The sequence below is a fragment of the Sarcophilus harrisii genome, chromosome 3, assembly GCF_902635505.1.
Source record: "Sarcophilus harrisii chromosome 3, mSarHar1.11, whole genome shotgun sequence".
NCBI classification, from domain to species: Eukaryota; Metazoa; Chordata; class Mammalia; order Dasyuromorphia; family Dasyuridae; genus Sarcophilus; species Sarcophilus harrisii.
The window spans coordinates 283837714-283854569 of record NC_045428.1 but is presented as its reverse complement, the minus strand read 5'-3'; the positions used below and the strand labels follow the sequence as shown (position 1 = coordinate 283854569).

General features: G+C 33.9%; 1 protein-coding gene across 4 annotated transcripts in view; it reads right to left on the bottom strand.

Annotated features, from left to right (window-relative positions):
* The window catches only part of ALCAM (activated leukocyte cell adhesion molecule), a 248354-nt gene that overhangs the window by 53025 nt on the left and 178473 nt on the right, over positions 1 to 16856 (bottom strand). For all 4 annotated transcript variants that reach the window (XM_031959618.1, XM_031959617.1, XM_023498955.2 and 1 more), the window contains exon 2: positions 5035 to 5135. In XM_031959618.1, coding sequence (XP_031815478.1) covers positions 5035 to 5135 — 101 coding nt within the window. The remainder of the gene's footprint in view (positions 1 to 5034; positions 5136 to 16856) is intronic.

Below are 16856 nucleotides of genomic sequence, written 5' to 3'. Positions count from 1 at the left end.
TAGTTGGTGTTTAAAAGTGAGAAAAGGGGGAAGGAAGAGAACAAAAGAAAGGGGGGAGAATTTAGATCATTGGGGAGAAACATAAATAATAAAGTCTGGCCACATAAAACTTACCATATGGGGGGGGTATATCATATATAATATGTAATAGCAACACAATAATTATTAGGAAGATTAGAAAATGGTGAAACAAAAGAAATACAATAGAAAGAGATGGGAGAAAGATGAAGAATTGAAGGTATGGGAATTGCTGAGAGCAAAGGTATAGTCATAGGAAAACTGCATATGCATGAATAATGTCACTGGGCACCTCTGAATATGTGTTTGATCATGGAAAAAAATTAAAATATAATGGTAGGTTTCACCACAATAAACTTGGAGAGGATTAGTATGAGGTAAAGCTGAAAAGATCAGCAAATCTTTAGGCTGGAGGGAACCTTGAATGATAATCTAGGAAGTTAAGACTTTATTTAGAGGATGGTAGGAAACTACTGCAATATTTTAAGCAAAGGAAAAATGTAATATTTGGAGTGGATGTAATAATGACAATGGTTGACAGTGATGAGGAAGCCCTCCTGCTCAGCTCTTATTTTATTTCTGTCCTCCCCTCTCTCCCTAACTAGACTAATAGATAGACTATGAAGAATGGAACAAAAATGAACAGAACATAGAAATTCAAGATAGGTGAAAGTATGGTAAGATAACATCTATCTAGTTACTTTCAGTGTTTTCAAGTCACCAGGATGAGAGGAAAAAGTATCCTAGATTATTGAAAGATACAGCAAAGGTGATTGCTGGGCTGATGTTAATCTCTGAAAGATGATTGAGGAGAAAGTGCTGCTGAACTGGTGAAGAGAAAATGTTCCGATTTTTTAAAAATCAAAAGGAGTAAAGTCTAGAAATTCTAAGCAAGTGAGCTTAATTTCTATTTTAGGCAAAATTCTATAATACATTATTAAAGGGATAGTTTGTGAGAAATTCAAAAGGGAAGTTGAGATCCCTAAACTCTATCTTGGCATAATAAAGAATAGATCATACTGGATTAACCACATTACCTTTTTTGATATATAAATGTATCAGGCAAATGCTAGTAATTATAATATATTAAGATTTTTTTTTTAGCAAATTCTATTATGCTACTCTTGGAAAAGAGATGGTATAGTCAGAAGGATTCAGAACTGGCTGAATACCAGGCCCCAGAAGCATCTTGGGGCAGGATTCTAATGCAATGTCCTAGGAATATACCCTTGCTCCCAGTCAAAGTTTTTAATTAATGAGGCAGCTTGTGGCACAGTGAATGGAGTGCTTAGCCTGTAATCAATAAGATCAGAGTTCAAATATAGTCTTAAATGATGACTAACTGTGTGACCCTGAACAAATCTCTTTGCTAACAATTTTTTCATCTGTAAAATGGAGCTAATAATAGCATCTACCTTCCAGGGTTATTCTGAGGATTAAATGAGATAGTAATTGTAAAGTGGCTAGCACTATGCCTGGTACACAGTAAGTGCTATGGTAATATTACTTATAATAATATTTAATACTATTGTTATTACTATAGAAGGCATGATTATCAGGTTTGTAGATATATCATGAAGCTGATAGGAACAACTAAGATAATAGAAACATATTAAGAAGGGGGGAAATGACAGCTTAGAATAATGTGTATAATCCAATGAAATTACATTTTATAGGGAAAATGTCAAATTCTATTGTTGGATTCTTAAAAAAAAAAATTTATTCCACAAACACAGAAACAATGAGATATGGCTACATAATGGCTTCTATATTTTTAAAAAAACTAGGAATTTTAGTGGACTACAAGATTGATATAAGTCAACTGTGTGTCTTTGTAGCCAAATAAATAAATAAAAGCTAATGTTACACTGCTGTATTAATAGAGGAAGAGTGTCCAGAAAGAGAATTGATAATTCTGCTGTACTCTATCCTGGTCATACCACATCTGCGGAACTTTTTTTTTCCTTTTCGGATGCCACATTACATGAAGACTATAAACAAGCTGAAGCCCATTCAGAAGAGGGTAAATGGAATGATGAGAGGGCTGCAGATCATACCACAAATGTTCACTTGAAGATAATGAGCAGGTTTACCCTGGGTAAGTGATTTAGGGGGGATATCAAATGTCTGAAGGACTCTAATATGGAAGAATAATTAGATTTGTCCTACTCAGAATCAGAGGGCAACAAAGAATCAGATTTAGGGGGGAGAGAGGGAGGAAAGAAGAGAGAGAGAGAGAGAGAGAGAGAGAGAGAGAGAGAGAGAGAGAGAGAGAGAGAGAGAGAGAAAGAGAGAGAGAAACTTCCTAAGAATTAGCTTGAAAGTGGTATAAAGATATCTTAAGAGATAGTGGCTCCTGTCTAGTGGAGGATTGCAAAGAGAGGTCTAATGAGTTTCCTTATAAATTTGAGTTTCTCTGAGTTTGTAATCAGATCTTTTCTAAAATAATAAAATGGTAATTAAATTCGTAATATAATTTTTTGACCAGATTGATTCAAATATTTCTTTTCTGAGTGTCTTTGTTCTTATCTCTTTCTTCTTTGTCTCTCTCCCTCCCTGTCTCTCTTTCTTCCTTTCCCTTCTCCCTCTCCCCTCCCCTTTATGTAAATAGACAAGAAATGACTGTTATTTTCAGTTTTTCTTAATGTAATTATTAATGTGGTAGGCAATATAAATATAAGATATGAGAATGTTTTCTACTGTTAAAGAGAAAGTTTACTTAAATTACTTTACAGGCATAGGGAAAGAAAAACAAAAGGCTTTTTAGTTGGAATCCTGGATCTGCTACTCACTACCTGTGTGACTTTGGGAAAACTGCTTAATTCATCTAAGTTAATGTAAATAGTGGGAGAGTAGATTAGGTTTTCTCCAAGGTCTTTCCAAATCAAAGTAATGGATCCAGTGAAATGCTATTGTATATGTAGCTGAACAATGAAAAATTATCTTTGTGAGATTATCATTATTCTCTTTTCCTCACTTATAGACAAAAATTAACATTCCCCCTTCTCACACTTGTTACTAAATTATATGCAAAAATACTTGTTATTAGGCACAAGAAAGATGAATCTGCCAATAGTGTGAAGGATGAATTGACAGAGGAAGAGTCCTGAGGTAAAGGGAAAATGGTTAGTAGGATGATTTGGAGACACAGTTGGGTGGGAATGATGACATGCACTCGGGTTGTGACAATGAGAATAAAAGATAAGAATAGAAATGAAATACATTTCACAGAATTACAGATGTAGAGCTGGAAGGGACCTCAAAAATATAGTGCAACCTCTTCATTTTATATATAAAGAACTAGGAAAAGTTAATGTCTTTTCCAAAGTCACATGGTAGTTAGCATTAAAACATGTGAACTCAGGTTCCTTGATTCCAAAACCCATACTTTTCCAACTGATGCTGATTCTATATAGCAAATGAAGAATAAAGTAAAAGTCAACAAACACCAGTTTCAAGAATGAATGGCTAGGTAAATGGTGATGACAAAGAAAGTATTAAGAAAATCTAAAGAAGTAGTCAGTTTAAGAGAAAAATGACAAGTTTTCCTTTCCAAATTCTATCTGAGACACTACTAAGAAATCCAGGTAGAGATAATTGGTAACTAATTAGAAATTCAAATCAGCTCAACAGAGAAATCGGGGATGGTGAAAGAGATTTGGGAGTCATTTTAAGTGGAGGTGATGGTTTAAGTTGTGAAAATGGATGTTATAAGTTACAGAGTACAGAGAAAAACTGAGAAAACCTTAAGGGATTAGGAAGAGAATTAAATGAAGGAGTGGTCACAGAGGTAAGAACATCATTAGGAAAATATGGTGTGACAAAAGCCAAGAGACAAAAAATCATCAAGGGTCAGCAGTGTTAAATGTTCCATAAAGGTCAAGGAAAATGAGGTCTGAGAAAAGGCCATTGGATTTAATGATTATGAGGTCATCAGTGACCTTTGAAAAAGCCGTTTCAATAGAACAATGAGATGGAAACCAGATGGGAATAGATCGGAAAAACATTGTATGTAGGCTTTTTCTCCATGAAGCTTGATAGTGAAAGGGAAAAGAGAACTAGGTTTATACTTGAATGGGAAATAGTTATACTCCATCTAAATTACAGCTACAGGCCCCAATAGTTGATTGAGAAGAACTAAATATATTTGTAAGCAGATGATCAGGAGCAAATGGAGAGTGAAAGAGTGAAGATAAAGGAATAATTGATGAAATGAGGTTTTAGAAGAAACATAGAAGCCTAAATCTAGGGGGCCCAGGTGGAGAATTTAGCTATGGCAAATAGTAGGGCCAGGTCTTCCCCTTAGATGATAAGAAAAGAAGAATAAATAATTACACTGATAGATTTACATTTGTGAAGATAAGAAATTGAAAAATCATGGTCCTAATTCCAATGAGATAAAAAGTCATTTTCTGTGAGGGCCATGGATGGAAGAAGAAGTACAATAGAGTAGTAGATAGTGAAATTTGGGGCACAAATGTAAAAAGAAAAAAAAAAAGGATTAAAAAACTACCTGGATATACATAAATTGAATGAATCAGTTTCAGTTTATTTGTTCTAAATTTTTTATTTTTATTGTACATTCAGAGACTACACATTGAAACTGAATAGTGCTTCAAGTGACTTTCTCTGAAAACTTATGTTGAAAATCAGGGAATAAAAGAGAGACATTAAAATATGGCTCCTGAACATTTAGACAAGGCACAAAGCCTCCTTGGCAAGTCCTAAGAATATCACCACTTCTAATGAATAAAGATGTCTTTTCAGACTAATATGATCTAGGGGAATAGGTCAGGCATTTGGGAGAGGGGAGGGTAAAGAATAGATTCTAACATGCTCCAGGACTCAAGGAATTATCCTCGTGGCATATTTATAAGACTAATTTTACCTTCATACATTTTACTTGACAGCAGAATATTGCAATTATGTTAATTTGAAGCTCCATTTTACTCACAGAAAGAATCTTATTTTCAAAATGGGAGACAATTAACCAAGTTCAAGGTAGACTATACTTACGTATTTCCATTTTCCAAACATAAGAGTCTGAGGTACTTCTAGACGGCAAGGCATAACAATGGTATCTCCATATACTGAATTTACAGTATATAATCCAAAGCCTATAGAGAAAAAAGAAAGAGAAGAATGTTTAAGTATTTTCTTAAAGTAGCAAGGTAAAGCAGTTAAGCTTGATTCAAGATTTAAAAGAAGCATTACTGTAATGATTTAATCCTAAATGGTGTTACAAGGTACTAAACCTGTTTGTCATTCAAATCTTATATCAATTAACCCTTCTGGGACTTTACAGCACAAGTAAAGGGGGAAAAAAAAAACTGTACCTGTCATTCTATTGGCTTGGGGGACTCCCAGATGAAGAAATTTCCTCTACCCATTCTGCAACTTAAAGAACTGCCTTGAACATTAATACCTTAAGTGACTTGATCAAGGTCACACCATCAGTAGGTGTCAAGGGATCAATTTGAACCCTGGTCTTCCTTGCTTCAAGATTGGCTCTCAATCCACTATGTCCATTGCATAGTTCCAGAGCATAATTTAAACACTCAGGGCCTAAATCTGCCCTCTGGGTATACAAAATATGGCTCTGAAGGACAAGAAAAATGAAATACATATTCAGAGGACAGACTGGCTCCTTCAGCTAGGCTCCACAGACATATTAATCTGTAAACTGAACCTAAATAATATTTGTTTATCTCATTTGGAAATTCTAAAAACAAGAATAGCCTCTACAATTTTTAAAAATGAGACTAATTATGACTGTGATAACAACTGACATGTGTATACTGTTTAAACTCAGAAATATATCCTTTATTTATTTATTTTTTTTAAAGTAGTAACAGTGTTTCTGGAAATGTTAACAGTGGAAATGGAGATCCTGGATATAACCCAAAGTACTCTTTGCCTTTACTAATATAAGTAATGGACAGACAAAAATTCTACACAATTTACTGAAAATATACATGCTGATCAAATGATCAGCATTGGTTCTAATTAGTATCATCTGTTAGCTTTTTCTATAATGAGGATTTGCAAGTCCACTGAGTAATGAACATAAATCATTATTTTGCCCACTTAGTGATTATCATAGTACTGGAAATACCTCCAAAATCACATATCTGAAGTAGAAATCCCCTTTATATTTCCAAGTTAACTGCTGAGCCTTTGCTTAAGATTTCCAATGAAGAGAACTTACACTATCTCTCAAGAAAGCCCATGTGACTTTTGGATATCTCTGTCAAGCAATTTTCCCTTACAATGAGCTAAAATTGGCCTAAAAAGCTTGCAAAGTACTTCTGTATATGATATCTTATTTAAGTTCCCACAAACTCTGGCACTTTGAGACTCAGAAAGGTTAAGGGATAGTGGTGACAAAGCTAGTAAATGGCTAAGGCAAAATCAAGTCCAGGGTTCCTGACTCAAAATCTATCTATTTCCTACATAAGGAGTTCTGTCAATCTAGATTTGAAGACTGCTTTAAGATTTATAAAGCTCTTCCATAAAATAATGCTTCACATTTATTTTAGGAAAGAGCCTTGTAAATCTTAAAACAATGTTTACAGGGGGTATATATGATCATTTCAATGGATGGGGAAATTGAGGCGTAAGTGATCTGCATATGTAGAACCAATTCTCAAGCTCAATACAGTGTTCTTTCCATTGAACTCCCTACTTACTTAATTCATAATAAACTCACTTTTCATTCACAATTTGAATTATTGAAAGGAAAAACATGCCCTAAGTCATATTAACATTAAGATAGTTTAAGTTTAAATTCTAGTCATAAGTTAAAAATAAATAATAAGGGTAGATTAGGAATTTTATTACATAGATATACTCTTTGATATGTATTATATCATAAAGTAATTTCCCCAAATTTATTTCACAAGTTCGAATTCTAAAACTCCAACCATAATTTGTTACTAACACAGACATTTCATGGCTTGTGTTAATCAGTGGGAAAATGGAAAAATTAACCAATGAAATGAGATTAGTATATGCAATATATATTATATTGCCATATCATAGATATGGATTTTACCAGATCTATGTTATATACCATTCAAACTATGAACTCATGAAGTTGTTATTTTAAACATTGGAATGTAAAATATTATAATACAAAAAGTTAAATTCTCTAACTTTGCTAATACTTCCATTTGACCAAGAAAATCTCTGAAATTTCAGTAGATACATAGAAGATCTGGACTCAATGGCCCTTGAAAATGTTTAATTGGTTTTAGAGTTTGATTAACATCAAGTGTTTCCAAAACCAGGGAAAAAAATTAAACAGAAGACATTTAATCCACCAGGTGGTGCTGAAGAAACACAGAGTTAAAAATGATCTAAACTTCCACACAAAAATAGCTTTACATTTTGCTGAGGCCTATAGGGGTGTGGTAGGAACCTCATCTTAACCAATGCATTACAAACATTAAAACCTCATTATAAATAAAATTTAGATGGAGAAGAATGAAAAACTTTAAAAGCAAAATCATAATTAAAGTCATAATTCAAATATTTGTCAATTGGCCACATTATTCCTTTAAGCATGTTCCCTTCCTCCCAGAATAACAGATAAATATTTATTCTTATGTAATGTATATACAAATAAAGTTTGAATGTTTTATGTAAATACACAGTAAATAATTGGATTTCAGCATTTCAAACAGTACTCAGCTATAGAATGAGAAGAGATTTGAACCTGTTATAAAGAGGTTTATTTGAATCACTGTTCAGACTCACAATGAAAAATTATCTTGAGGCTCTCATTGCTCTCTTTTTCCTTACAAAAAGTTTAAACCCCTGAAGGTTGCTAAGGTAACAAGCCTAAACCACCCAAAATGCTAGATCATCCAAAAGCTTGTAAAAAGAAGTAAAAGAAGAAATGGTATGTTTAACATTGTTGCCCCTGTTAAAATGAAAGCTGGGGGGTTTTAGAACTACACACGGAGGAATAGGAATCAATGATAATTCAGAGAATGGTATTTTTAGTCTTGCCTCAGAACTTTTGGTTCAGAAAAATCCTTCTATTGCTGCACTAGGCAAAAAATAACTATACACAGAGCCATTAGGGAAATTAGTCAAATTAGGGAAATAAAACCATTATTTACCATAGAAAACTTAAACCACCTGCCCAATATTATATACCTAGTTAGTGACTGAGGTAGGATTGCAGTTCAGGCCTCTCAAGCCTCCTATTCCAGTACATTTTCCCCTATACTACACGACTCTTTGAAAGAAAACAAAACAAAAACAAAAACAAAATTTTAAAAAGGATACTTTTCTCACATTAATTATTTAGATTTGTTTTCCTTCCATGATTATCTGGCATGTATGTGGCATTTCCAAATTTAAAAAAAATGGTACCAGCAAGATGGCTCATCACCACAGAACAGTAACCAATGAGCTAAATACAGCAGACAAGACAAGGATAAAAGAGAAAAAAGGGGAGAGGGAATTCTCACAGGAGGAAAAAAACCTTGTAGGAATGATTGAAGAAATAAATAAGAACAGAGGCCCATGTACAACAGATTCTTTGCTTCTTGTTTGAAAACTTGAATGGATATCAGAGTCTAATCTAGTTCAATCATCATTTTATAGATGAATAAAAACTAAAAAGTAAAGGAAAGCAAAGAGAAATTACCAAAAAGGGTGGAGAAGAGGGAAACTTGACAAGACAGCAATAACAGATACCAACTTTTCCCTCTCCTCTTCCCTAGATAAAGTGGGCCTATTGTATAAATCTCTAGAGAAGTAGCTCAGAAATACAGTCAAAGTTTCTTAGAAAGATATGGTATCTATAGGGATAGAAACAAAATCTCAAAAAAGATTGAATTACTTTGAAAAGTGCTGTACAAAGCAAGCATGAGAATGCAAAACTTTCAAAAGATGGTACAAGATATTAATCTAGAAGTGGATTCCTTGCAGAGTAGAATGGCCTTGGCAGAACAGAAAAACTCAGAAGAAATGATTCAATTTAATTCAAGAAATATTAAATTCCTACTATGAGCAAGGCAGAGTTCAAGGTGTTAGAGAAGTAAAGACAAAACTGGCAATAGTTTCTGTCTTCTAAGAGCTTATATTCTAAAAAAGAAATGTCAAAAAGGATTTTAAAATATTTTCTTTTCCACTTCCATCTTAATGAAAATATCATATATATTGTTGTTTATTTTGTTTCCCACATGAAAACAGAGATTGACATTTATGTAATTAGAAAGCCAGAGATATCCATTTCCCTTGGGAATTTCCTATTCATACCACTATAAATATTATATTGAATATTTTGAATCTATAAAGTCTTGAATATTGGATGCTTCTGCTTATCATAAGTAGTTATATTTTGTTTTAAGTAACATCCTATTCTTGATAAAAGCAAACAAAAAAACCTTGGAATACTGAATGATATTAGCAATTGACATCATTTTCCTTTCAAGGAAACTTGAGGGGTTTAAAAGCCAGGAACTGGATTATGAGGGTACTGCTATGGTATTCCTTTTCCTCCGCCTGTGGTGACTTGAGGAGAAAAGATTTACAGTAATCAAATATATATATATGTGTTTGGTGGGGGTGTGTGTGGTGGGGTTAGACTGGAATATGCCCCTTGGAGTAATGAACCTTCACTGACCACTTCCAGGGAAATAGCTCAACAGCGAAAGATTTGGAAACCTAAGGATGATAAAGAAAACACTGACCAATGAGCAGGAAGAACAAATGACTCAGTGAATATTGAAAAGGGAATGACTCACCTGTAGAAGGTGTCACAAACATAAGCATTGGTTTATATGCCCTGGGCTTGTCAAATGAGAATCAGTTGATAGATATACAGTCTTTTCAAAGTCTTTCAGGAACATGTCAACTTTTCTTCTGCTGTGTAGTATTTACAAGTGTGATAGAATGACCAATAGTTTGGGTTCTGGCAGCCCACTGCAGCAATTTGGTGATATTAGCTTCCTAATTTTTATAGATGTCTTAACTCTTTCAAATGAAGTGCCAGCTAAGACCCACAGTGGCTGTCACCACTAATGATCCTGGTTCCACCTTTTGCAGGAGAAAGAGCTGTTTATCCTGATTTCCTTGCCAAGCCTAAGTTGGGAAATTACATTTAGCTTACCAGAATTCCCCCTGTAATTTTAGTGGGATAAATTATTCATAGCATTGCAGGATAAAGACTATTGGGCCCAGTTACAAATACAGAATGGTTGCCATATTTCTTCTTGAAGTGACTGCATTTTAGAATGTGTGCTGGTTTGGGGTTGGTGGGGGAGTATTATGCATGTTGTGAGCATATTGGCACACTCTATGTGTGTATGTACAAACACGCATAGAGATATGCACATAGTAAGCATTTAAATTGCTTTTCAAGCCTTCTGGTTAGAAAGTGGTATATAAATGCAAACCATTATTATGAATCATTACTACTATGACTACTACTACTATCAAAATGTCATGGCATACAATGAAATGTGAAAATGGGCTATACTTCAAAAGAAATATGCAATTATTTAAGTATTTTTTTTACAAAGGGTTATTAAACCAAAGATGAAGAATAATGCAGCTGAGAAGGCTAGTAATAGAATCAAGTGTGGAAACACAATAACCTGACCAGAGTATAAGAATAATCTCTCAACCATAACATTTTGAAGGATAGGATATTTGTCAATATGAAGTCCAAGTCAATTACAATCATGGGAGATTTTTAAAATAAAATAGTGACAGAAGTCTACATAAAATATAACTTTCTAGGGAATATAACAACTTAGATTTTGGACATCAGATTCTTTACAGAAATTGGCTAATTGTATATTTGAGAAGTCACTTTCTGGTACTGAAGTACAAAGACATTTGGATTAGAGGATTCTGCTGTTTGAGAATGACCTGACAATACCATTACCTTCTGAGTGACAAAATAGTACATTTAAGTACAAGTGGAATGGCAATTCAATAGATAGTTTCTACTGTTGTCTATTGAAATTTATCCAGGAGTCACCATCACTATCACTACTTACTGTAGTGACAATGAAACACCACCAGTCAATCAATGAGCATTTTATAAGGCACTATTTTGTGTCAGGATTCTGCTAAGCAATAGGAGTACAAAGGTAGTAGTAGTAGTAGACAATTCTACTACTATGGCATATAAATGCTATAACGAGCATTTATATCATGCTTACTATGTACCAAGTACTGTTCTAAACACTTTACAATTATTACCTCAGTTGATCCTCACAATAACCCTAGGAGGGAAGTGCTAGTATTATCCTCATTTTACAGTTGAGGAAACTGAAATAAATAGATACACAGTTACACACATAGTAAATATATCTGAGATGGCAGATTTTTCCAGACTCTGAATCTAACACTCCAGCCACTGACCACCTAGCTGCCCCCCAAAATGAAATCATCTTGACTCTCTAAGGGATTACATTATATTAGTTAGTCAGACAAATATTTAAATTCCTACTATATGGCAGGTACTGTGCTAATTCCTGGGAATACAAAGAAAGGCAAAAGTTAGTTCTTGCTCTGAACCTACTGAGTCTACGGAAGGAGTTAACATTCAAACAATTATGCATAAGCAAATTATAAAGGGGACAAGTTGGAAATAGCAGAGGAAAGGCATTGGAGCTAAGGGAGATCAGGAAAGGCTTCTTGTAGAAGGTTATATTTAAGCTGAGACTTGAAGAAAGCCAGAAATCCTGGAAGTAGAGATGAAGTGGGAAATGTTAACTTAGAAGATGGAATGTCTTATTCAAGGATCAGCAATAAGACCCTGGTTTATAAAGTACTAAGGAATATGTAATATCTAAGAAAACTGGAAGCAAAGAGGGTAGGTTATAAAGAGATTTGAAAGTCAAATATAATTTTGTGTTTGATCCTGGAGGTGATAGGAAATTTACTGAATAGTGGAATAACACAGATCTTAATTTTAGGAAGATTATTTTGATAGTTGAGTGAAGGATAGACTGAAATGAGGAGCGAATTGTGGCAGCAGACTGGCACATAGGCTATTTCAGTAATCGAGGAATGAAACAATGAACACACAAAGCTAGACTGTAGCAGTACTGGAGCAAAGATACACATGAGACATATAGGCAAAACTGATAGGTTGTTGGCAATAGATTGAATATGAAAAGTAAGAGTTGTTCAGTTGTTTTCTGTTATGTTCATCCCTTTGATCCCATTTAGAGTTTTCTTAGCAAAGACACTGTAGTAGCTTGCCATTTCTTTCTCCAACTCATTTTATAAAAAAGGAAACTGAGGCAGATGGAGTTAAGTGATTTGCCTAAGGTCACATGGCTAATAAGTGTATGCAGCCAGTTTGGGCTTCAAGAAGATGAGTTTTCCTGACTCCAGGCATGGCACTCCATCTACTGCAGAAGGATGATAATAGCCTATAGTAACAGGGAAGAGAGGAACAAGGAAGGGTTTGGGGATCACGAAGATTTGATGAGTTCAGTTTTGGTTATATTGAATGTATGATGTCTAAGTACATACAATTTCTGATGCTCATAGGTAGTTGGAAAGCAGAAAGATCAGAAATAGACAAGTAAGTTTGATAATCATCAAAGAAATGATCATTGAAATCAGTAGGAAATGATGAGATGTCCAAATAAAAGAATATAAAAGTAAAAGATAAGTAGACATAGCATAGAAACACAGGGTTAAAGTGTTTGATCAGGCTGAAGATCCAGTAAAGGGGACTGAACAGAAGGTATATAGGAGAATAATCAGGAAAGAATAATATGAAAATTAAGAGAAAAAAGAATATCAAGGAAAATAGGGTGATTGACAACATCAATGACTGCAGAGAGATCAAGAAAGTGAGAACTGGGAAAAGGTAATTAGATTTAGCGATTTAGAAATCCTTAGTAAATTTGGAGAGAGTAATTTCAGTTGAATGATGACATTGGAATCTAGCTTGTAGAAAGTTCATTAGAAAGTAAGATAAAAGGCAATGGAAGCATCTATTGTAGGGAACCTTCTCAAGAAACTTATCTACAGAGGAGAGGAAAGCTATGAGACAACAGATAGTGAAACTGGATGGATCAAGAAAAGGATTTTTGAGGATGAGAGAGACATAGATGTTTGTATGTGATAGGAAGCAGCCAGCCAGTAGACAGGGAAAGATTGGAAATATGTGTTAAGAGTAGGATAATAAAGGAGGCAATCCTCTGAAACAGAATGGAATGAAATAATGTGTGCATATAAAGAATATCCACCTCATGTGAGACAAGTGAAAAAGAAGGAAGTAGAAGAAAACATCTGGGTGATATTATATGATAGAGGGCAAAAGAGGCATTTCTTTTATTTTTAATTCATCGATTTATTTCTCAGTAAATTATGAAGAAAGGTTTTTGCTTGAGAGAGTGGGGGAATGAATGGAAGATTTAAGGAGGGATGAAAAGGTCTGGAAGATTCTGAGTGGAACAATGAACTAATTAGGGAGGTATCAAAGGATTGACTTGCAGCATTGAGGGACCAATTAGAATTATATAACAAATCTGTAATGGACTAAGGCTGTTTGGTTTTGTGATTTTTCCCAGCCACATTGAACAGCACAGGTTTAGGAATGTATATATAATTACACACAAAATAAATACAAAGTAATTTGGGAGGGAGACCCTGAAGAAATCAAGAGAGATGTCATTAGGAAATAATATAAGGGCTCAAATTAAAAAAAATAAGATTCTAAGAGTCAAAAGTTAAGAGAGAATAAATTCCAGGTATGGGTGAATAGAGAACCATGGAAAGGCATAGAGAAAAGAAATTGAACATCTTGCTATTTCTCACATACGCAGAATTCTGTTTGACTAGACTATAAAGTACATGAAGGGGACAGATGTTTAATAAGTCTGGAAAGGTAAGTTGCAATTAGATTTTGAAGGGCTTTAGATGCAAAACAGAAAATTTTGTATTTGATCCTAGAGTTAATAGGGCATCAAAGTTTTTGGAGCAGAGAAGTGACATGCTCAGGCCTGTATCTTATAATTATTTTATTGGTTATGCAGAGGAAATACTGAAAAGTATAGAGGCTTGAATCAGGGATAGCAAAAGAAAGGCTACATTGCAATATTGCAAGAGGTAGTAAGGGCCTAATGTGTTAACTATGCGAATATAGAGAAGCAAAAGCTATTTAGGGGACAAAATCAACAAAACCTGGTAAATGGTTGGATTTGTAGTTTGTGATTGGATTGTGAGAAAAATGGAAGAGCATCAAGAAAAAAATGATCCCAATCTTGTAAATTTGGGCAATTTGAAGAAGAGTGGTGCTTTAAAGAGAAAGAAAGCAATTTTGCTCGATCCAATTTTTCTTGTGAAGCAAGATAACTGTATAAATATGTATACATATATTGGATTTAACATATATTTTAACATATTTAACATATATTGGACTACTTGCTATCTAGGGAAGGGGGTGGGAGGAAGAAGGGAATAATTTGGAGCAGAAATAAAAAAACTTTAATAAAAAAAGAGAAAGAAAGCAATTGGGAAGACAATGAGGTTTGAGGAAAAGATAGTGAGACACACCAAATGTAACTTAAGTTACTATGCCTTTTTTTTGGGGGGGGGGGCGGTATTTGTATTCCTAATACTTAGGAAACTGACTGGCACAAATTGTTTAATAAATGTTTTATCTCTCTAACTAGTTCTAGAGCATTGATTAAATACTTGAGGTGTAATTGCAATAGTCCTGGTGCTCTGGAAATATATTGTTTAAGGAAGATAATACTAATTTACACAGATATGCATAAAGGATAGATAGTAGAAATCAAATGTGATTCAGTCAAAGTGTTGGATTCAAGTATCTGGGTCTGAATATAACTACAAATTCTCATTGCTCACGGGATCATGGGTGATTCATTTAACCTATCTAACCCTCAGTTTCCTTATCTATAAAATGGGGATACAATCTCTCTAACTTACCTTACAAAACTCCTGGGAAAGATAAATTATGTTAAAGCACTTCTCAAATATAAAGGGCTACATAAATGTCAGTTGGTATTATACCAAAATTACATTTTTATAGAATGAGTTGGGACCAAGGTCAAACTATTAAAATTGATTTGCCACAGAAAGGGTGAGGTAAGGAAATTAATTTTTCCCCCTAAGGCAAAGGTTCTCAACATGCATTTTGTAAATTTTTTTTAAATTGACAATTGTATTTCAACAGAACGGGCTAGGTGGCAGTCCTATGTATTGTAATTTATGTATTTAAAAATTTTGTTATGAGAAAGAGTATATAAGCTTCATCAGATTGCTAAAGGGTCCACTGCCTATACAAAGAGACAGACACACACACACATAGAACCCCTCCACACACACAGACACACAGAGACACAGACATACACACAAACATAAGGCGGGGGGGGCACAGGGGGGCGAGAGGTTAGGAATTTTATTTGGGAAAAAAATACTAGCATATAATGATTCTGACAAATAAAGTACACTTTCATTCCTCTTTTCCTTTTATTAATGAATTGCCTTATGAAAAATTTAATCAAAGCATATGGAATACTCATAAGAATTGGTTAAATCTTTAACAGTCTGTTCCTTTCATTTAATAAAACTGTTTTTTTTTTCCCCAATCAAAATAGTATTAAGTATTGCATTTTATTGAACAACTAACTAACTATTGGGATACTCATTTAATATGTATGGTTCTCAATTGCTTCCACTATAAAAATGAGTCTATTTAACTAAATATTATAAAATGCTTTTTACTTTTTCTACTATATCAAATTCACACTTAAGATGGGCTTTATAATTGGAAAGAAATTTAAATAAATTATGTAATAATATAAATATGAATAATCTAATTTAAAAATCTGATTTTCCTAGACAAGCAATATTAGAATAACTGATTAAGTTCATGATATCCATTTTTATTTGAATAATCATAAAAACATTATTAAAGTACAAATTAATTGCATGTCAATAGATTATATGTCTACCATTTGAGGACTAACTCACCTAAGTTGTAGTCCTTACCATGTTGGCAGGAGGCTGATGAATTTTTTTTTTCTCCATAGAAACTAATGAAGTTTTTCTATTAATATCGTGTATTGGCGAAAGGAATACTGAGTTGATGAAATCTAGGATCCATGGAATTATTTTAGTATTATCAGCAGTAAATGCTAACATATAAAACTTTCTTTATCACTTTGTTATTGTGAATCGGTCATAACCAACTCTTCCTGTTGCCATTTTAGATTTTTTTGCCAAAAATAATGGAGTGGGTCTGCCATTTTCTTCAACTCCTTTTATAGTTGAGGAACTGAGGCAAACAAGATTAAATGATTTACCCAAAGTTATAACCCAAAGTTAGTGTCCAAAATGGATTTGAATCCACAAAAATGAGTCTTCCTGACTATGTTCTATCTTCTGTACCACCAAGCTGTCCTTAGTTTGCTGTAAATGAGCTCTAAGATACTCAAACAGTTCAGCTATTTCATCAGTTTGAGTATCTGCTCAGATAATGATCACAGCTCTTCCATGCTCATCCATTTTCTGCTAAGAAATTCATCATAGGTGAGGACATCAATATCTTGGAGGCCTTTCTTGAGGTTTCCTCATATGTTGAGTATACCAATGTAGTGCATAAAGTATCCATTGTTATCTCCTGCTTTTGACATCTACACTCATTTTTATAATAGAAGCAATTGCGAACCATAGATGTTAAATGAGTATCCCAATAATTATACATTTATTTGATGTCATTCTCTACTCTGTTTCTTCTTTGTAATTTCCTGTTTAAAGTATGTTGCAACCTTTCTTTTCCCACCAAAATACCTATCCATTGCCCTAAAAGTGATCTCCGCTGG